This window comes from Scomber scombrus, chromosome 8 (assembly GCF_963691925.1).
Source record: "Scomber scombrus chromosome 8, fScoSco1.1, whole genome shotgun sequence".
In the NCBI taxonomy this organism is placed as follows: Eukaryota; Metazoa; Chordata; class Actinopteri; order Scombriformes; family Scombridae; genus Scomber; species Scomber scombrus.
The window spans coordinates 6979201-6997922 of record NC_084977.1 but is presented as its reverse complement, the minus strand read 5'-3'; the positions used below and the strand labels follow the sequence as shown (position 1 = coordinate 6997922).

The following is an 18722-nucleotide window of genomic DNA, read 5'->3' as shown; positions in this document are numbered from 1 at the left end:
TATTAGGGTCTTTTTAATGGTATCCATCAGCAACCAATATCTACACTATGAGAGAACAGTGGAGGTCAGCTTTATTCACAACTCATTGGACAAAATAAAAAAAGAACATCCAGGTTTTGATGACTATATATATTTTCCCATATCTAGTCCATTATTAATTTGGATATCAGCATCTTCACTCAGCGTGCAGTTCTTTTATACAACAGCAGATGGAAGCAAATGATTGGTGTTACGGAGCTACACCATTTGGTCTGGCCTGAAATTCGTATTTATTCACAGTTTTATGCCATTACTGAAAACACAAAAATCTATAGTTATCAAGCTTTGATATTTGAATTTATTGGACCATTTTAATGTACATCCTCATAGCAAAAATCGAAATGTCTGTGCAAGGGTAATACTGTCTGGTAAACATCCATTAGCTATAATATAGTGTAAAATTGTATATAACAATGTAATAGAAATATTTATAAGCAGAGTGCGATTTCTAACCTAGTCTTTTGTAATGCAAGCTTAGCAGAAATGACGGCTGAAAACATGTCCCAAATGTCTAGAACACAATACACTAACAGTTTCAAATTTTTGGGAATTACTCCAATTCACTCAGACACCTAATTGAGAACACTGATACCAATCCTCAACTGATAGGTATCAATCTTCTTATCTCACTCTAGGCAAGTGTACTACCCAAAATGTCAAACTATTCCTTTAGTACAAATGAATATCCACTCATCAGTGATATATTTGGCAAAGGGACTGGCTGAAGCCTTTACTCAGTGTACTATGTTTCTGAAAATGCAGGACAGAAAGCTGCACAGTCAGTGCTGACTGTGATCTCACTTCACGGGACGGCCCATCTTGGGAACTTCGGGATGCGCTGAAGAAAGACAGAATTTGCACCATCGTATGAATTATAGTCGTCTGGGAACTTAATGAATTTTGCCATAAGAGAAGCAAAGTTTTCCTTACTGTCTTTGTTAGGCTGTGGCTGACCAGGTCTTGCTGGCGGTCTGTGTTTGCTGGGGAGTTCGGAGCTGTCTCTGTAGTCTCTGGGTTTGGTGACCTGGGACTTGGCAGGTAAAGGAGGCCGGCTGGTTATCATTCCCCCTTCCGAGCGCGAGGGCACTACCGGTTTCTTGTGCGCTATGGAAAGCGAGGAGGCGGGAGCCGAAGGTGGCGGTTTGCCCTCAGAGCAGGTGAAGGAGCGATTGCGAGGAGTGGGCATCGGGGGACGATCGGAGTCTGCATCTGCTGGTTTGGAGGATGTGAACATGGGATCTGGGGGTGTGAGATGGTCCTTCTCTGGAAGGTTTTGATCCTTTCCCCAACCGTGTGATTTCCCCATTGAACCATACAGTGGATTGTCAAACATCTCCGACTTTTCATCCTCACCACTACAAGAAAAAGTATTGTTAGTTTCATCTCCTACTGAATCATATCAGCTACTGATGTTTTTAGATTTTTCCTGAAACTGAATACGTGTAGGCGAGTGAAACTGAAAAAGTCACAGCCACTCACGTTGGAGTAAAAGGTTTTCCTGTGGGACTGCGCGTGCCCACATCATAGCTGCCCTTCTTACAGTCTTTACCCCCTTGCCCGGCGATTGGAAGACTTTTTGGTGGCATGCTGTAACTCCAGCCCTTATCGATGACATTGCCACTTTTGTAGGACATGTAACTCGGGTTAGAAATATCGTGCGCATGGGTGATAGAAAACCTGTTAACCAGAAGACAGAGAATATCACATCCAGATGCCATGATGGAGGTATATTAAAATAACCACCAAGGTTAAAAAATGTCTTACTTGTTGAAGTCAGAGCTTTTCCCTTTTGAGGTGACAGGGTCATCCTTTTCGATTTTGATGAAATCTGAAAGCACAGTAACATTGGAGTTGAGGCTACAAAAACTGAAGTACAAAAGCATATTAAGAGAAGTGCTGAGCAGTTGTGGATAGAATGTGGTCAAAGATTACCGTATAACTTCTCAGTGGTCTTGACCTCAGAGGTGTGTAGTTGGATGCCACCCGTCAGAACGCCTGTTTTCTCTCCATGGTGTGTCAGTGTGATATGAAACTCTGTGTAGCAGAACTGGGCAGCTCGGAGCGCAACACAACCCTCCCCTTCGGAAATAACAAGTCAGGAAACTGTAAGTATTGCTCAGCTCAATGTGTCTGTAATACAAACCGCATGTTTAAGTTAATTACCGTATGACTCGTCACAGTCTGTCGATTTCACACAGATGAGGATGTGCTGGTCCAAAAGGTACTCGGGGTCAGAGATTATAGGGGTGAGCTTGAAAAGATATAAAAAAAGGCAATAAATGATGACATGCCCAAACTAGTCACCTTCAACACTAAAGCTTCATCTTCATTTTACCTGAACTTGGTTGCCAAACCAAACTTTTATTGACCCATCTGTTAGCTCCGTGTTCTCTCCCTCTGTAGTCTTGACAGTTTCTGTGGACATTTAGAGAAATATTTGCTGTGACGACTTTTGCTTTTCTGTAACAGACAATTTTAAGAAATAGGATCAATCAAAACACCAGAACATACTCTCCAAGCAGCTGGAGTGGTACTCGATGAAGAATTTGGTCTTTGATTTCGTAAACAAGGTGGCCACACAGTTCATGATCTGTATCCCGCCTTGAGGTGCACTGTTTGGATCTGAAAATGTTTTGAAAAAATGACAACATCACACTGCAGGTTTGGAGCATGTAACATGAACTCATCAGCAGTGAGGCAGTAACTTGATCATATAGTATCATCAGCTGAACGTACCTTGCTTGGAGACAAACTGTGAGGCAACTCCGACTTCAAATGAGGCAAATACGGGTGAGTGGTCACTTGTCATGATGTCAGTAGTGCACCCTGCAAGTTAAACATTTTGATCAGATGAGCATGAATCATCATCATATCATTAAAAAACCCAAAATATGCCGTAACACCAGTCAGACGTTTGGACACAATTAAAGAGAACAAAAACAAATCTGAAAATCTTCCTTTCCTGAACAACACATTTTACAAATTAAAAAAATATTTTTTTCAATGCTCTCTGCGGAAGTGTAACCATTGAACATGCTCTCTATTCTCCATTTAATTAATACCAAATTAGACAGATCTTTCTAGAACCCTGATTCTGAAATTATGGACATAAAAATAAGCGAGACCGAAAATATTCAAAAGGAATTACTCACCATAAGCTTGGCAGTTGACATGAACCAGAGGGTATGACTTCCGCAGGACACGATCGCACCATGAGGGTAAATTGTATTTGGTCTGTAGAATCCATCACACATACATAATGTAAGATGTTTTGACATAGATACCTTTAAGGTAAAAGTATGTCCTGGGTCATTTAACATTTGATTTAACCCTGTAGTTTCTTGCCCTGTTCGTGCATTATGAGGCATGACCGTGCCGTACAGAGAAAACACATCTGACTTAACATGAGCTTACCCCTGTAGCTTTGGCCTTTGTGTAGGCATACTTCTCTCGTGTCTCTCTCTCAAAGCGATATGTCGGGGGAAATGTGATATCCTCTTCATCTGTCATCAAAAGAAAATTTGTTGTTAGACATTTGTTATTGATATTTTGATGTATGCTGGACAATTTATTAATGCAGACAGAACAGATTAGTAAAAAAAAACCCAGTTAGTATAGTCATTGTAAATCACATACTGCACAAGTCACGTTAAACCTATATGCTATATGTTTTGTGTTTGTCTGTTTACTGAGGAGTTTTCTTCATGTGCTGATTCACGGCTTACCGAAATGCAAGAAGACCTTTCCATCATTACGCTCCATGCTGAGTTGGTCTTTGTTGAGGAGTTCTTGGTACTGCTGCTGTTTGATCTTAGTCACAATGTACTCAGCTTCCTGTAAAGGAAACCGGTGCACAGACGGTGACTTTTCCTGTGTTAGTTAGTGTTAGTAGCTGAAAGCTCAGACACCTGACAACCAGCATGCTCCTTTATGCAGCAGTCATCCATGTTAATTGAATTACAAAACATCTAGATCTTTGATTCCCCATGTAAATGTCAGTCCAATATGCACTGACACTCTACTTGACAAATTTCATAAAATTGTATTTATAAAAAAGACAGAGCATACATTTGTTAGATTAGATTTCTAACGATAAAATCTTCTCAAATTTGTGGGTCCTTAATTTAAAATACATATGTTGCATAATTTCTCACTGTTTTTGTGTCATTTTTTGTTGCATTTTGTGAGCTACAACTTACTGTAGATGGAAATTCAACCCTATAGTTCAAATCACCAAGCCAGAAGAGGTGGGTGAACTGATGCGTGATGTCAAAAGGATTGAGCTTCTTATCTCCCAGACTCAGGAATCGTAGGATGTTGACGTAGTTTTGATTGCGTCTGCAAATAGAGCAAAAATTATTGTTACAACATCAAATAAAACCAACCAAACCCTCAGCTTTGACTTTAAAGGTGCAGTGTGTAGAATTTAGTGGCATCTAGTGGAACAGACTGGGAAGAAATTGAATATAACATTAAAATAATAATTGTTGTATTTTTTTTGTTTTTTGCTACCTTAGAATGAGCCCTTTATATCTACATAGGGAGTGGGTCCTCTTCCACAAAGCCTGTCATGTTACACCACCATGTTCCTATAGTAGCCCAGAACAGACAAACCAAACACTGGCTCTAGAGAGGGCCTTACATGGGGACTGTAGGCTCCTACATGTATGGAAGGGGAGGGGGAGGTAGGGGTATTCAGAAGTTTGCAATCTGCAACCTCACCACTAGATGCCACTAAATTATACACACTGCACCTTTAACCTTTTAGAAGAATATTAACTGAAAAACTGAACTAAAAAATCATTTAAACAACTCAGAAAAAAACATAAAAAGCAGGTGGAAGTATATGAAACCCTGAAACTGATAAAATGTAGTAAAAGGTCAAAAAATAATAATACTAAAATTAAAATGGAGTGTTAAAAAAAGCTTGATACTTTTCTTTTAACCTCCAATTTATCTTTCACTACACAATTGTGTTTTTCTACTCTTTCATTATCTACTTACGTAACATTTCCTCATCACAGTTGTAATTTCACCCATATCTGATGAGATTGTCTATTAATTTCCACAGAAAGTGAGTGGCTAGCTAGCTGTACTGAACCACACACCACAAACAAACACCCTGCGCATCAACCTTTCAGCTTGCTGAGCTAACCATTGTCCAAAAACAACACCATGAGTGCACATGAGCTGTGAACTGCTGTAACACCACTGTGGAAACTCTTAAAAGTAGCTATTTGCATTTTAAGACAAAGACAAGCGACATGCACTTGTTCAGGGAAAACAGGAAGTAGAAAAATAATTTCATGTGTATCAAACAATTTAAAATGAGGGACTTGAAAATAGAATGAGATAAATAAAAGAATTTAAAATTTAGTTTTACAGCTAATTTTAATCATTTAATCAACTAACAATATTATTTATTGATGTATTCAGTTATATATTTGACTTGTCTGATAATTTCTACTCCATTTAGTCAGGTTCAGGGGCTCTGCAGAAGTACTGAGTATGTTTTCAGCCTCCTGCAGCACAATATGCATATGTTACCACTACAGTACTAAAACTTGGTGTTGCTCAAAGTGTAATTTTCTGCTCACCTGAGCTTCTTCTCACTTCCAGAGGTCAAGTGACTGTTGACAAAACAAAAGGATGTACCGTTGAACATGAAGGACACCCCCACTGCTCCCTTGTTTCCTACAAAATAAATGTCACAGTGAGTACTGAAGGGTCTTTATTCAGATATTGTTAATGTCAGGTCATAAAGAGAAGTGGAACTGCTTACCCAGAGTGTTGGCAATCCCCGTCTTCACACTGTCTGAGAAAATGTGGGAGATCCTGTTTTCATGCTCAGGCTTTGCCAGGACAATAATCCGAATGTTCCACAGAGTGTGAATCGCTACCTGGATGTTAGAAGATGTGTAGGATACATTACTGCACTGCATCTGCATTCAGTTGTAACTTTGTACTTGTGACAGTCACTCACTTGTTTAAAGCTGATGTTTGTGATGTCCCTCAAGACACCTTTCACTGTGTATGCCCAATCCCTCTCGCCCAAAGGATCCTCCTGTGTCCCAATGACATAGAAATCATGCGGGATGTGGTCTGCGGTGTCATCTCGGGTTTTCCCCTGGCCCTTACAATGGAACCAGGAGTCGATGTTGTGGGGGGGACCAGCATTTCCTGTGGATTTATGAGTAAGTCTTTCACCGTTGCGTTACATTATTCAAATGATTTCGGAAATTCAACAAGTCAACATTGTTACCCATGTTCCAGGTGCCAATAAACACTGATATCATGTCTGGTTCTGGCTTTTCGGAGTGTTTGTTCTTCATTTGTTGAAGAAGCTGACAAAACCCCTCTCTTTTCTGGTGACAAAGAAGAACAACATTAGAAACTTTGTACTTCATAAACTGCACTTGAAACTTCAACTAAATTATGACCAGGCTTCTGGACAGATGCCACTTAGACTAAACCTTTTATGTTAGATTGAAAATGATTACCTTTGTGTCATCAAACACAAACTCCCTCCGCAAAATCTTCTCTTTTTCTGTCTCCACCACAATGACCAGTTTGGCATGCATTTTCTGGGATTTCACCAGCTGTAAGACTGAATAAAATTTACAATCCACTTATTTAAATGTGCAGTGTTAATGTTTTACAGCAGCTGTTAAACAAGATAAACACTCTACAGCCTTACTAGCAGATCTATGAGGCTGTGCTTAAGCATAGCAATGCTTTGAGTTGAATGCTAACATCAATATGCTAACATGCTCACAGTGACAATGCTAACATATTGATGCTGCATGAAATTCGTTGTTATACAGATATGACATGATTGCAGCATGGGGTCATTTGTAGACTTTGGGATCACCAAAGTCATTACAATTAATGGTTTAGACATTTAGTTAAAAAAACAACTTCATGGTGACACTAGAGGAGAAATCAGCGGATCACCAAAGTCAGTAGGATACAAGGTCTGAGAATCATTAATGTCTGTAAAAAATATCATGGTAATCCATCCAAAAGTTGAGATATTTCCATCTGGACCTATGTGGTGGACAAGCTAACCGCCATTGCCATCTATTGAGCAACAAGCCTGGCATGGTTAGAAATACAAGGGAATTAAATTATAAAATAACATGACTCCTTACTTTTATTGTGCACAAAGTATTTGTCTTCGGGCCCATCTTTTGACTTCTTGAAGTAGATCTTCCCGCTTTCAACGTCCACTTTCAGGAACATCTTTGTGGAAATACCAAGCGATTCTTGTTTGACCTACAAGTGAAAGCGGAAGCTGATCAAAGAAAGCCCAAACCTCTAAAAGTGTTATTTCATTTCATTTTCCTGCAGCTGCAGTGCAATACCATAACCAATTTAGAGAAGTACCTCAAACGTAACAACTGGTATGAGAGAATTCCGATGGCCTCCTTCATATCCAACGGAGTCAAAGATAGCACTTTTAGCCTGAAAATAAACAAAGAAGTACCATGTCATTTATAACTGACCCCATCTTTTGGTATGTTGGTAATTAAGATGGTCAATCAATGAGAGCTGACTGGTTAAATGAGCACCGGAACTTTACCTTATCTTCTATTGCGTAGATCAGTTTTGTCAGCTGCTCAAGCCTAAAGGATACGGATTGACCTGAATCGACAGACATCTGAAAATGAAGGAAAAAATATATAATGAGAAACATTTCTGTGTTAACACTGCTACAAAGGATCAAGGGTGCCACCCACTTGTTTTCCAAAGTGTGCAATCCCTGGGGAAAGCTGTTGGTCCAATGTTCTATTGAAGACCTCCAGAGCTGGCAGAATGCGGAAAATTTCACTACATCCCAAAAAAGATTAGAGTGTGGTTTATTTATCTTTGTGCATCATGAAGTCAAGGTAACTTGCAGTCTGTTTGATGTATTCTGTCAACCAGTAACTATACCTGTTAACATTCTTGCAGATAGACAATGTTAGCTTCTTCAGGCCAGGGAGGTTGGGGTTTCCGTTCTGTAGGTGTTCAGCATCCGAATAGATTGAGTTCCTGAAGTATTCTTGGATGGCCAGTTGATGTTCCTCTGGTACTCTGGATAGACATTATGCAACACAGAGGCATGTTATCTCATATTTCACACACCGGTAAGCTTCAGTCGAGCGCATCACTGTGTCAAATCACTGTTGCACCCATAATCACATGAAATAATCCATATGATAGGAATTATTGCTTTATATACACGGTATAGTGCCAGTGCTTTTTAAAAAATTCAGTGCAATTTTTGCAAATGTGACCATACGCGGACATGTCCATATGCTGCAGTCTCATCAGGTAGGTGTCTGATAAGGATTTGCAGGCCTGCTCAGGAGACTCTTTTACATCGTTGGGTCCAAAGTTCCTGGGTGGAAGCTGTGGTGGAAGACTATTGGATTCTGCAGGACAAATACATGTAGAACATTTAGGATTTTTACCAAATCTATGAAAGACAGATGTTTTATAGTATTGCAACTGTACAGATTAAATGAAGATGTTTAACCTGGCTCCTCGTCTACATCCTCCTCCCTCTGGACAGGATACTGCAGATGTGTAATAAGACCCATGTTGGGGCTGTAGTATGCCTCCACCAGCTCGGGCAGCATAGAGAAGAACCTGATAGGAACTCCTTCAGATGCCTGAAGAGCAGATCACAGCACACACATAGCTGTCTCTTACTCTTGTGGTAGAAAAGCAGACCTCAACAGAGGTGAAATGTGAAACTGTCCCTGTAAAAGAGCTCGTTCTAGTTTTTGTCTTCAACTGTTGTTTCTAAACCAGGGGAAATAAGCTTTAAATGCTACACCCTGTGTGATGTTGCACATGTCTACTTGCATTTTTTTCCACTGACACTTCTCTCTGCATTATTTTTAACCCATGTCTTTCACCCTGGGAACCTGAAATTTCGCTTCATGTCAGGGATTTACCTACAGGTTCCGAATATTCACCTACTCCATTTGTCATTCAAAGAGAAAACAATTTCTTGTATAAAATCATCTTATGGGCTTCAGTTTTGACCCCTTTTATTTATGGTATTTTACATATATTCTAAACTCATAGCTACAGATTAAGCACTGAAATGACTCAGGCGTTAACCTCTCCATCTGTTACCCTTTGTATCATAGTCATTATTGTTTGAACATGAATAAAAAGGTGCCAGTACTCTACACCAGTTCTACCTATACTGTCTGGAAAGTGACAGTATTGACTTATATGTCTAGTGAGTACCCACCAAATTAAGGCACTATACACAGCAAATTTAGCAGCAAGGTTTAATTTTAGGCCCCAACACTGTCCACTTGTAGTAAATGAAATATTTACATGTCTGCTCATCTCTCCAAACAAAACAAGACAATACAAAAAAGCATTCAATAAAACTTTATTTTAATGCTCATGCTTCCATATGTTTACACTATCGCTATCTCCTGCTTTGCTGATGATACTAATGATTATATCAGCCAGGAAAAACTTGCCAATTTGAGATGTAGATGTGACTCCGTTTTCATTTTTTAAAACTCAATTGTAGCAGACCAAAGATGACAACAGACAAAAACATGCCAACACGCATGTCCTGCAACTTCCTCAAATCCTGTCTCTGTAAAAAGCCCATAGACAGAATGCAAAATATCGGTAGGCAAACCTATATCTACACAGTGCAAACAGTATATTCTAAAAATATAAATGTCAGTTTGCCCCAGAACCACAGCTTGGGTCTACTGAAGTTATTTGTGACATTGGCTCTTGCCATTTGAAAGTAGGATAGATGTGTGCATGACAAATGTCATTGCACCCTCATATTCTGAGTACAGGAAGTTTAAAGAGGACCTATTATGCTCATTTCCAGCTTGATATTTTTATTCTGGGATTCTACAAGAGTAGCTTTGCATGATTCACAGTTAAAAAATGTATTTATCTTATACTGATTGTTTTTGCTGCCCCTCAGTTCACCCTCTATCTTTAATAGGCAATCCCAGCCCCAATATTTCCTGCTTTACTGCTTATTTAAAGCTTTTAAATGTCTAAATAATGGGAGACCTTTATTGTGAGTGACTTATAGGAAATTAAATGTTTACCTCAATGACTTAGCAGAGCTTTGTTAATGGGGCTAAAAACCTGTCAAAACAGTGTAACAGAGTCATGCCTTGGCTTGACTACACACAAAACAATGGAAAAATGCTGCAATGTTTGCAAAGCAGAGCAGTTAACTTGCATGCTGTGAATAAATTCTCTCAACATTATAACAAGAATTTTTTGTTATTGTAGGGGTTGTCTTATTGCTTATTGTCGCTCTGCATGACTGCATGTTATAATCAGTATTGCTTGATTTTATTTTGTTGCCTCATGTTGCTTTGCAAGACTATATGTATGAATAACTGAATATTGGTGCTGTATAATAGTATTACTTGCTGTTTCCTGATGCTTTGCATGATTTGTGATGTGCCTGGAGAATGTCTGTTCTGTTGTTTTTATATTGTCGGGGTGTTTCTCGCCTGCAATTCTTAACTGTCACTACACCAGTGTCAGAACATCTTGCTAAGCTAAAAATGATCATATATATTATTATTATTTAACACTGGCACATTAACAGAAATGTTGGCTAATGTATGTAAAAAAAAAATTTAAAAAAAATACATGAAAGGAACTACTACTTTGTTAGTAGTGGCATTGTTAGCCAGTGGTGCATAGTGTATAGTTACCCAAATAATGACAATGACAAAAAGTTAGATTACATTTGCTTATACTATGTTTTCAAAATAGAATATAAATCACAAACATTTAGCTACAAGCCAATGAAGGGTTATTGCAAATACATGTGTATCTAAATATATTGCACCTCTTAAATTAGAAGACGCCTCAATAGGTGCAGCAGCATTAAAAATATCTATGTGCTAGCATATTTGAAAAGCAATAGCCCTTTATTCTCAGATATGCTATACATACTTGACATCAATGACTAAACTACCATAACACTCATCTAACCGTTGACCAAAATAAAGGTGCCATTATTCAAACTGTTAACCCACCTGGACAGAGAGCTTCTTATCCTCATTTGGCAGGATTCTGTATGTGTACACACAGTTCTGGTATCTGTGGTTAAAATAATAAAGTGCAAAAGTCACCAAAATATGACATGGAAGTAAATTAAAGTAATGTGTTTATTGTGTGCGGAGTACAATCAGACATGTTTCGGTAGCATTTTGATTGACGGTTGCCCCATGAAATATGATATGATTAGCAGAGGCAAAGGGTGTTGCGCTTTGTGGCGGTATAAAGTATGCAAAATAAAGGGGAACTAGTCTTGCATTGCAGTGCGTGTGTGCAAAAAAAAAAAAAAGAGTGATAGAGTACAGTGTAATACAGGAGGGGCATTAATCATGTTACACTAATCCACATTATAACATGAATTACAGCTACAACTAACTTATATCTTATGCTAAAAGCATACAGTATAACAGTTATGTCATGTCAGTTTTTTATTAATTAGTTAGGATCGGTTCATATTTCATGTTATGAAGGTTTCTTGAATAAGGAACAACACACAGAATCATTATCAGCTCTATATGTAAAGATAAACTGCCAGCAACATATGCAAAAGCTGAAAATAAATATTGCCTACTTACAAAACACACAGGGCATACGCTCCCTGTATAGACTCACTGTCCCGAATAAGGAAGCTTCCATCTCTTGCTGCTTTGGATAGGAGATCCTCAGCTTTGGATCGAGTAAGATTGCCATGGCACCAAGGCTGATAAACTGGCATCCTGTTTCTCACCAAAGAGTCTCAGTTCAAGAGTTTAACATCTGCTCTTAAAGTAGTTTCCAGCAACCAAAGTAGACTCAGTTTTTCTTCCTGGCTATTTCCATCTTTCACAGTGCGTACTTTAAAGTCCTTTCTTTCACTTGTTCATGCACTTGCCTCCGAAAGCTGTAAAAGGAAGCTGCTACTAGCTCACTGTTGAACTTCCTCATTTGAGAAGTTGACAGAGGAGGGCCAAGTTGCCTGTAATGACGGATCCACAGAGCTGTAAATGGAAATAAAGACTCTCACTTGTCGAGTCCAAATCTTTATGACATTTTAATGATTAACCAGCATTCCTAGCTTTTTTGTTTCCACACATCTGTTTGTTTAGGTGAACTGTCCAAAAAATAGTGAAGCACTTCGTAAAAATTAGAGTTCGGTAAAAAAAAAAAAAAAGGGAAGTAACAAAAAGGGCATATATGATGACTCTTACTTGTCACAGTTTACGTGTTTTCTGTGATATACGCTCTTGTGAATAACGTCACTGTAAAATACGACTAATTTGATTACCAAATGTTTTTTATGATGATGAAATCATCTTTGCCCCCTGACCTAAAATTTAAAAAAAACAAGCAGATTCTACTGAGATAAGCTGGCCTGAGTCTGACTGCTCTGTTAAATCATCTCATATTAAATCAGAAAAGCTTTGGGGTTTTCTGAAATATATACATTCAGGAAATACAAGTTTAGAATGGCTTGCTATGTACATGTGATGGACAGGAAGTCTTGCAGAAATAAGAGGAGGAAAATAAGCTGCTCACAAACCACAACACGGGTCACATGATACGAAAAGAGAACTACACGATGACAAGTTACTGCAGCCTCGGAGGTTTCTGTCCTCTGCTTGAAATAGGTTTTACCACTTTCGCAGAGAGAACGTCAAAGCCTCAGACATGCAGTGACAGTGTAGAAAAAGAACACATGATCTCATGCACAGAGGACATGAAATCACACTTTTGCTTTCAACTGACAACAATTTTTATACAGGTTGACAACTTTTTTTATAGTCACCATTTCTTTCGCAGTGTGACTTTGTGACAGTAATTACAAGTTTATTATTTACAAAATAAAGTCACAAACTCTGTGATAAAATGGCAGTTTACCAACCTTTAATTGTGTAAATAATGCCTACCTTTGCAGATGACATTGAAGTGGTTTACAGTAAAAAAAAAAAAAAAGGAGTATTAGTCGTCATGCAGTAGTGCAATATCATAGAAAAGTGGACAAAACAATTAATGCATAGCAAAGGAGTTACTACATAATGAAGGCTATATGTACAATGAAGATTTGTCAAGCACAAGCAAAGTAAACAGGTACTGGTGTCTTCCATTAATTATAAAAAGTCATAAAAAATATACACAGTTGTAAGAGGATTTAAAAGTACACCTTAGATTGAAACCGTTTACAGCTACGCCAGCAGGTCTCTGAGGGTGTACTCAGGCACAGTGCTATTTGAGAGCCATGCTCACAATGACAGTGCTAACATGCTGATGTTTACAAGGTATATGCCATCCTCAACATCCCACTTTAGTGCATTAGCATTTGTTAATTCGCACAAAGCAAACCCTAATAAACACCTTAAATAAAAAAAATGATATCAAAAGCTAACTAATTATTATTCCTCATATTTGGCATAGGATACAAAACAGTAACATCTACATATTTAATGTTGACTATGTACATATGTCTTTTGGTGTTTGACACAAAGATCATTTTCCAACATCAACGTGAAGCTTTTTAAGCAGTACGCTGACGAACATTATCAAGGTCACAGGTGGTCTAGTAAAGCCTCTCACTGCATATTACTGTGGGTGGATGTAGACCAGAAGTGGCAGCAACGGTAAGAAGAGTCAGTTGAAAAGCATTTAGGACAAGTTCCAATGTCTGCCCTTTACTCACTCAAAGACTGGCAAACCTCACTAAGTTCAAAACGGGTGAGGATTTTTTATCACTGTAAAATCAGTAAGTGTTTATGAGTTTTGTGGTTGACCTTTGAGCCGTTATGCATGTTTTTTGTGTGAGTCGACTTTTTTCATGAGAATATACCACATGAGTCATGATGTTCAAGTGACGCAGTTAATTGAGTATAAAAAAAGTATAAAAACAAGAGCAAAAATATAACATGGAAGAAGTTGGCAGGAAGATATTTTCCTGAAAATATGAACACTATTTGTTCATCATAAGATGGCATGATAGTGACTTCTAAATATGTTGATTCGGTCTAACAGCACAATTTTTCTTTGAAACAAAGAGCAAACAACAAACTCTCAGATTCATTGATCTACATATGAATTATGAAAGTCAGACTTTAAGGTGATTTTCTGTTGGGGTTTTTTTTAGTGTCAACAAATCTCATGTGTGGAACCAAACCAACAAAGAACTCATCCTATCTACAAGTAGCGTTTGTGCATCCAAAGCCTGATACAGCATATAGTTTGTTTTAGAAATTACTTTAAAGATTAAAAGCAGCAATCACATTTTCAGTCTCGGGAACGTTCTCTTTACAAAGCTTCACTAGCTTGTTGGGTCACAACCTCTTGACTTCAGTTTTTTTAAGAAATGTACAATGTAGCAAAAAGTCAGAATCCTTTCAGGACTTAGAACCATGTCATTCATTGCAGCGGTGTATCTCCTCAATGTGTTTTTAATAGCTTTTGGACAACAGCAGAGGTGTGAGGCATAGACAAATACCATATATCAGATTTGAATACACATACTGTACTTGTAAGTATGATCAATTCATTGTCTGTTTGGCTCTGCACATGAGATAAGACATATCCTTTAAGGTAATTTCTGCAAATATGAGTTAGATGTAAAAATAATCCCTTTCTTCATATGGAAATTTAGAGTTGTTACACACCTCCTTCACTCAGGCACTTATGGTAATCATAAAGGAGAAATTTCGATTGGGGTTGATTGAGGCTCAGGTTAAGTGGCACATTGACCACATTGTGAAATGAGCCCAATGTATAAGAGCCTTCAGTCTGAGAAAGACAACAATGAGTCAATAGTAGGAACAATTTTGATTGTGTTGGTGAGTTCAGAATTCTCTTCCTCAAAACTCAGACTTGGCACTGACAGAGCTCTCATGTGTTCCCTTTAACTCTCCGCTGGTGGCACCTGACGCCACTGCCTTATCTTTGCAAAACAATCGCATGAGAGTGCCGCGGAACTTTTCCGCCCCAAACAGATAGATCAGCGGGTCCATGGCACCGTTCAGGCATGTGAGGGAGGAGGTGAGGCGGTTAGCCAAGCTCAGGCCTCTGCGTGTCTGACAGGAGACGTCAGGGTGGTTGTAGCCCAGGATGAAGGTTGCCCTGCTCATATGATAAGGCAGAAAACACACAACATAGATGAGCATGACCAAGCCGATGGTGCGTAGGGCTCTCAGCTTGAGGGCCGGCTCTAACCTAGAGCCCCGATGCAGGCTGTAAATGATGAGCAGGTAACAGGACAGGGTGACGAGGAAAGGTGGGGTGAAGGCCACGGCAAGGGAGATCAGTGCATTGCGTGAGGCTTTCTCTCTGTACAGCTGCAAACACACTGTCACGCCGTCCACTTCTGCAGTCTGGTGGGTGACTAGCAGTGGTGCCATGGACACGGTAACCAGAGCCCAAAGAGAGAAGCTGATGATGTGGGCATAGCGAGCACGGCGAACCTTCAGAGACCTCACCGCGTGAACCACAGCCAGGTATCGGTCCCCCGCCACACAGGCCAGGAAGTACAGGCTGGCATACATGTTGACGTAAAACAAAAAGCCTGCCAATCTACAGGGAACCTCCCCAAAGGGCCAGTGGCCTCCAGTGAGGTGGTAGGTGGCCCTCAACGGGAGGATGATCACGTACGATAAATCTGCCACAGCCAGATGAATCAAGAAGACGTTAGCTGGAGAGGAGGCGCCACGCTGGTGGAAGAAGATCCAGAGAGCCAGGCTGTTACCGTTCAGCGCCAGAAAGAAAACCAGGATGTAGAAGCATCCAAAGAGCATGTTCTCTGTGGTCGTGTCCACTGCCGCACAGCCCTGCAATGACTGATTGGACAGCAGCGACGGCAGCTCAGCTGTAGCAGACTCCATGTTGGTGGCTGAGGAGAGAAAAAAGTGTTTGCTTTAAAATGATGAAAGATAGAAAAGACATTTCAGGTCTGCTCTGTATCATGCATTTGAGTTATGGTGTTCGCAAACATGCAACAATGCAAACATTCTAAATAATGTTCATTGTTAGTATTCAGACAGCATAGTAACCCAGTGACAGGAAACTATACCAGGCCAACCCCTGCTCACATCACTTTACACACACACAGACAATAGGCAGGGAGAGTGTTTGTCACAGTGCCAATCTCACATGGCAACAATAGATGTCAGTGTCCCTGACTAATACACACATGCCCTCAGGGTGGATAATTACTTCATTCTGACCACTTCATGTATTAAGCTTCCTCCAAGTCCAGGAAGTCAGAGCCAGTCATTAGACATTCACTCTAACGTCTTCCAGCTTATCTGGCGTCACAGTCTGATTTGTCAGCAAGAATTCTTTCATCTAGGCTTAATGGTGAACTTCAGGAGAATGCAGGCAAAGGTATGGGACTTGAACACTAGCTATTCAGCTGTGAAGATTTTAAAGGACTAGTTTGACATTTTGAGGAAATACGCCTTTTTCACTTTCTAAGTCTAAGAAGACTGAGACGATAAAAGTATCCCAAATGTCGAGGTAAAAAGACTTTCAACAATTTTCTATTTTTAAATTCAAATTTCTGATTATATTTTGAGGGTCTCACTTGCTCAATGCAGTTCAAAGTTTAAGTATGAAATTGAACAATATAATTTCAAACATTCCTCATAGGATCGTGCACATTCTTTTTTTCCACCCAATTATTTAGACACACCTTAAAAAATAACCACCCACTCGTGTCCCTCAGGCAACTTCAGCAAGCTCCCACGGTCCACTCCTCTCATTCTGTTTTTATCTCCTCTTTTTCTGCTTTAGCGTAACATCTAAAAAAACATTACCGGGGCGTGAACAGCAGAGTCTGAAATTAATTAATTTTGTGGAAAAAGGCCTCTCCTTAAATTTAAACTTAGGCATTGGCGGAGGATCCAAGAACAATATTGAAACATGTGCATCAGGGATGAACTTGTCATATCACAGATGCTGAAGGGAGTGTTTGAGGAGGTTAGCAAATGAACAATGGAGATAGCTGAACCAACAGTAAAATGCAATTGATTAATGCTACATCACTGCAAACTGCTTTACAAAAGGGGGATTGTTTTTCTTTATTGGAGTGGGATAAATCTCTGCTCCAGTAGCACACTGCCCAGACTTTTGGTACATTAGGAGCCAGCCAGATGTAGCAGCTTGGCTCTTTTCAGTGTGTGTGTGTCTGTGTGTGTGTGTGTGTGTGTGTGTGTGTGTGTGCGCCGAAGCTGTGAGACTTGCAACGGAGGGCATTTCTCAGCCACAGCTCAGACTCCCAGCATTCAGGGGCACAAAGAAAAGGTTGCATTGCCTGAAGGGATAACAAACCAGGAGCTTCACAGATGAATGGAAAAGCTTCCATAAATACAGATCCCAGAGGGATAATCCTAAACAGAGACAATCCTAAAATACGCCTTGGTCACAATGATCCTCGTAAGCAGATCTGTATAGGCGTTCACATGTGAAGAATGCCAACACTGACAAAGAGGATACTGAGCATCCTGGCTTAAGTCCTGTCAAAGATTAGTCCCAACTGTTCAAACTGTGACAGGTAGGATGTCGGCAATGCTGCAACGTTAAAAGTTGTCACAGCAAAGCCTGAGAATAAAGTGAAATTTAGTTACTGGATAAAATATGAGTTAACTTGATATGAATCCAAAACTACTTAATGGATAAATAAGTATTACATAAATAAGAAAACAAGTTATAAATAAGTCAAATGCAGTACATTTCTGCAAGAAAGCATATATTGTTCTATTGCAACCATTTGTTCAATTCTGTAATTCTGTTAAACTAAATGTAATCCAACAGTCGAAGGAATCAGAGTTTTAGTAAAATTATAAAAATGATTAAGCACATATCTATTTCTTTATCAAATTCTGAGATAACAAAGACAAACAAAGACTTACCAGAGTTTGCGAGTTCTTCAATGAGTGCACGACGTGGAGAAAAGTTTGGCTCCTCAAGTAACAATTCAGCTGCTGACACAGCGTGTGTCAAGGAAATGCTGAGAGCTGGTTACCCAAAGTCCACAGCATGGACAACAATCAGCGTAGCAGCAGAGAGTTGCACAGCAGTTGCTTGTGGAGCAAAGTGAAGACCGGGAGTAAGACTGGTGAGCCGTGGACGAACTAGAGCACTGACACAAAGAATGCTGTCCTATAACCCTCTTTTCTCTCACTCAAGATGTTCTTGGGAATGAGACTGTAGCTCTTTTTGTGTCTCAACAAATTTGATAACAGAAAGGGAGCCCCGATGGGAGCCTTTCGTTTGAACCTTGACCCCACCCTTTCTTTCTCCATCCCCTCTCCTCAGAGAGCCACTTGTGCGCTCCACAATAGCCTGAGTCAGAATAAGCAGCACATTTTAGCAGCGGGGAGAAGAATGGCATGCCTCAGTCGTGGTGAGTTGTCGAGTATGCCTCCATGGAAACGAAGCCTAATGGTGCACCATGCGCCTTTACATTGAACTCCCACCCTCCCACTGATAGATAGAAGATGGACTGTGTTGTTAATTTAGAGGTTTATGACTAAAGTCTCAGAGATGATCTTTTGTAGATGGTCTGTTAAGTTCTAAAGAGGGCCCCATACTCTATAGGGGAGCATGTGAAAAACAAGAGGAGGAGGAGGAGGGGGGGAGACGCTTGGAAAAAACAGAGGCCCTTGTTGGTC

The 18722-nt window shown here is 39.7% G+C and overlaps 2 protein-coding genes across 3 annotated transcripts; both read right to left on the bottom strand.

Moving 5' to 3' along the window:
- Positions 1 to 15: 15 nt before the first annotated feature.
- Positions 16 to 12022, bottom strand: inpp5d (inositol polyphosphate-5-phosphatase D). Of its 2 annotated transcripts, none has more exons than XM_062423969.1 (27): positions 11679 to 12022; positions 11082 to 11145; positions 8561 to 8696; positions 8330 to 8456; positions 7975 to 8115; positions 7779 to 7869; positions 7622 to 7699; positions 7426 to 7503; positions 7191 to 7314; positions 6540 to 6646; positions 6302 to 6404; positions 6023 to 6219; positions 5822 to 5939; positions 5637 to 5733; positions 4239 to 4377; positions 3765 to 3873; positions 3454 to 3542; positions 3192 to 3273; positions 2776 to 2865; positions 2551 to 2661; positions 2375 to 2454; positions 2203 to 2290; positions 1972 to 2118; positions 1804 to 1867; positions 1519 to 1716; positions 970 to 1394; positions 16 to 877 (listed from the first exon to the last, which is right to left on the bottom strand). In XM_062423969.1, the coding sequence occupies exons 1-27, from the start codon at positions 11816 to 11818 to the stop codon at positions 837 to 839; spliced, it is 3264 nt and encodes a 1087-aa protein (XP_062279953.1). In that variant the 5' UTR covers positions 11819 to 12022; the 3' UTR covers positions 16 to 836. The 2 variants fall into 2 exon arrangements, with proteins under 2 accessions (XP_062279953.1, XP_062279952.1); XM_062423968.1 differs by having other exon boundaries at positions 8324 to 8456; positions 11679 to 12020.
- A 2876-nt stretch (positions 12023 to 14898) lies between these two features.
- On the bottom strand, positions 14899 to 18052 carry gpr17 (G protein-coupled receptor 17). Its single transcript, XM_062424569.1, has 2 exons — positions 17961 to 18052; positions 14899 to 15940 (listed from the first exon to the last, which is right to left on the bottom strand). The coding sequence occupies exon 2, from the start codon at positions 15930 to 15932 to the stop codon at positions 14913 to 14915; it is 1020 nt and encodes a 339-aa protein (XP_062280553.1). The 5' UTR covers positions 15933 to 15940; positions 17961 to 18052; the 3' UTR covers positions 14899 to 14912.
- Between the last annotated feature and the right edge of the window lie 670 nt (positions 18053 to 18722).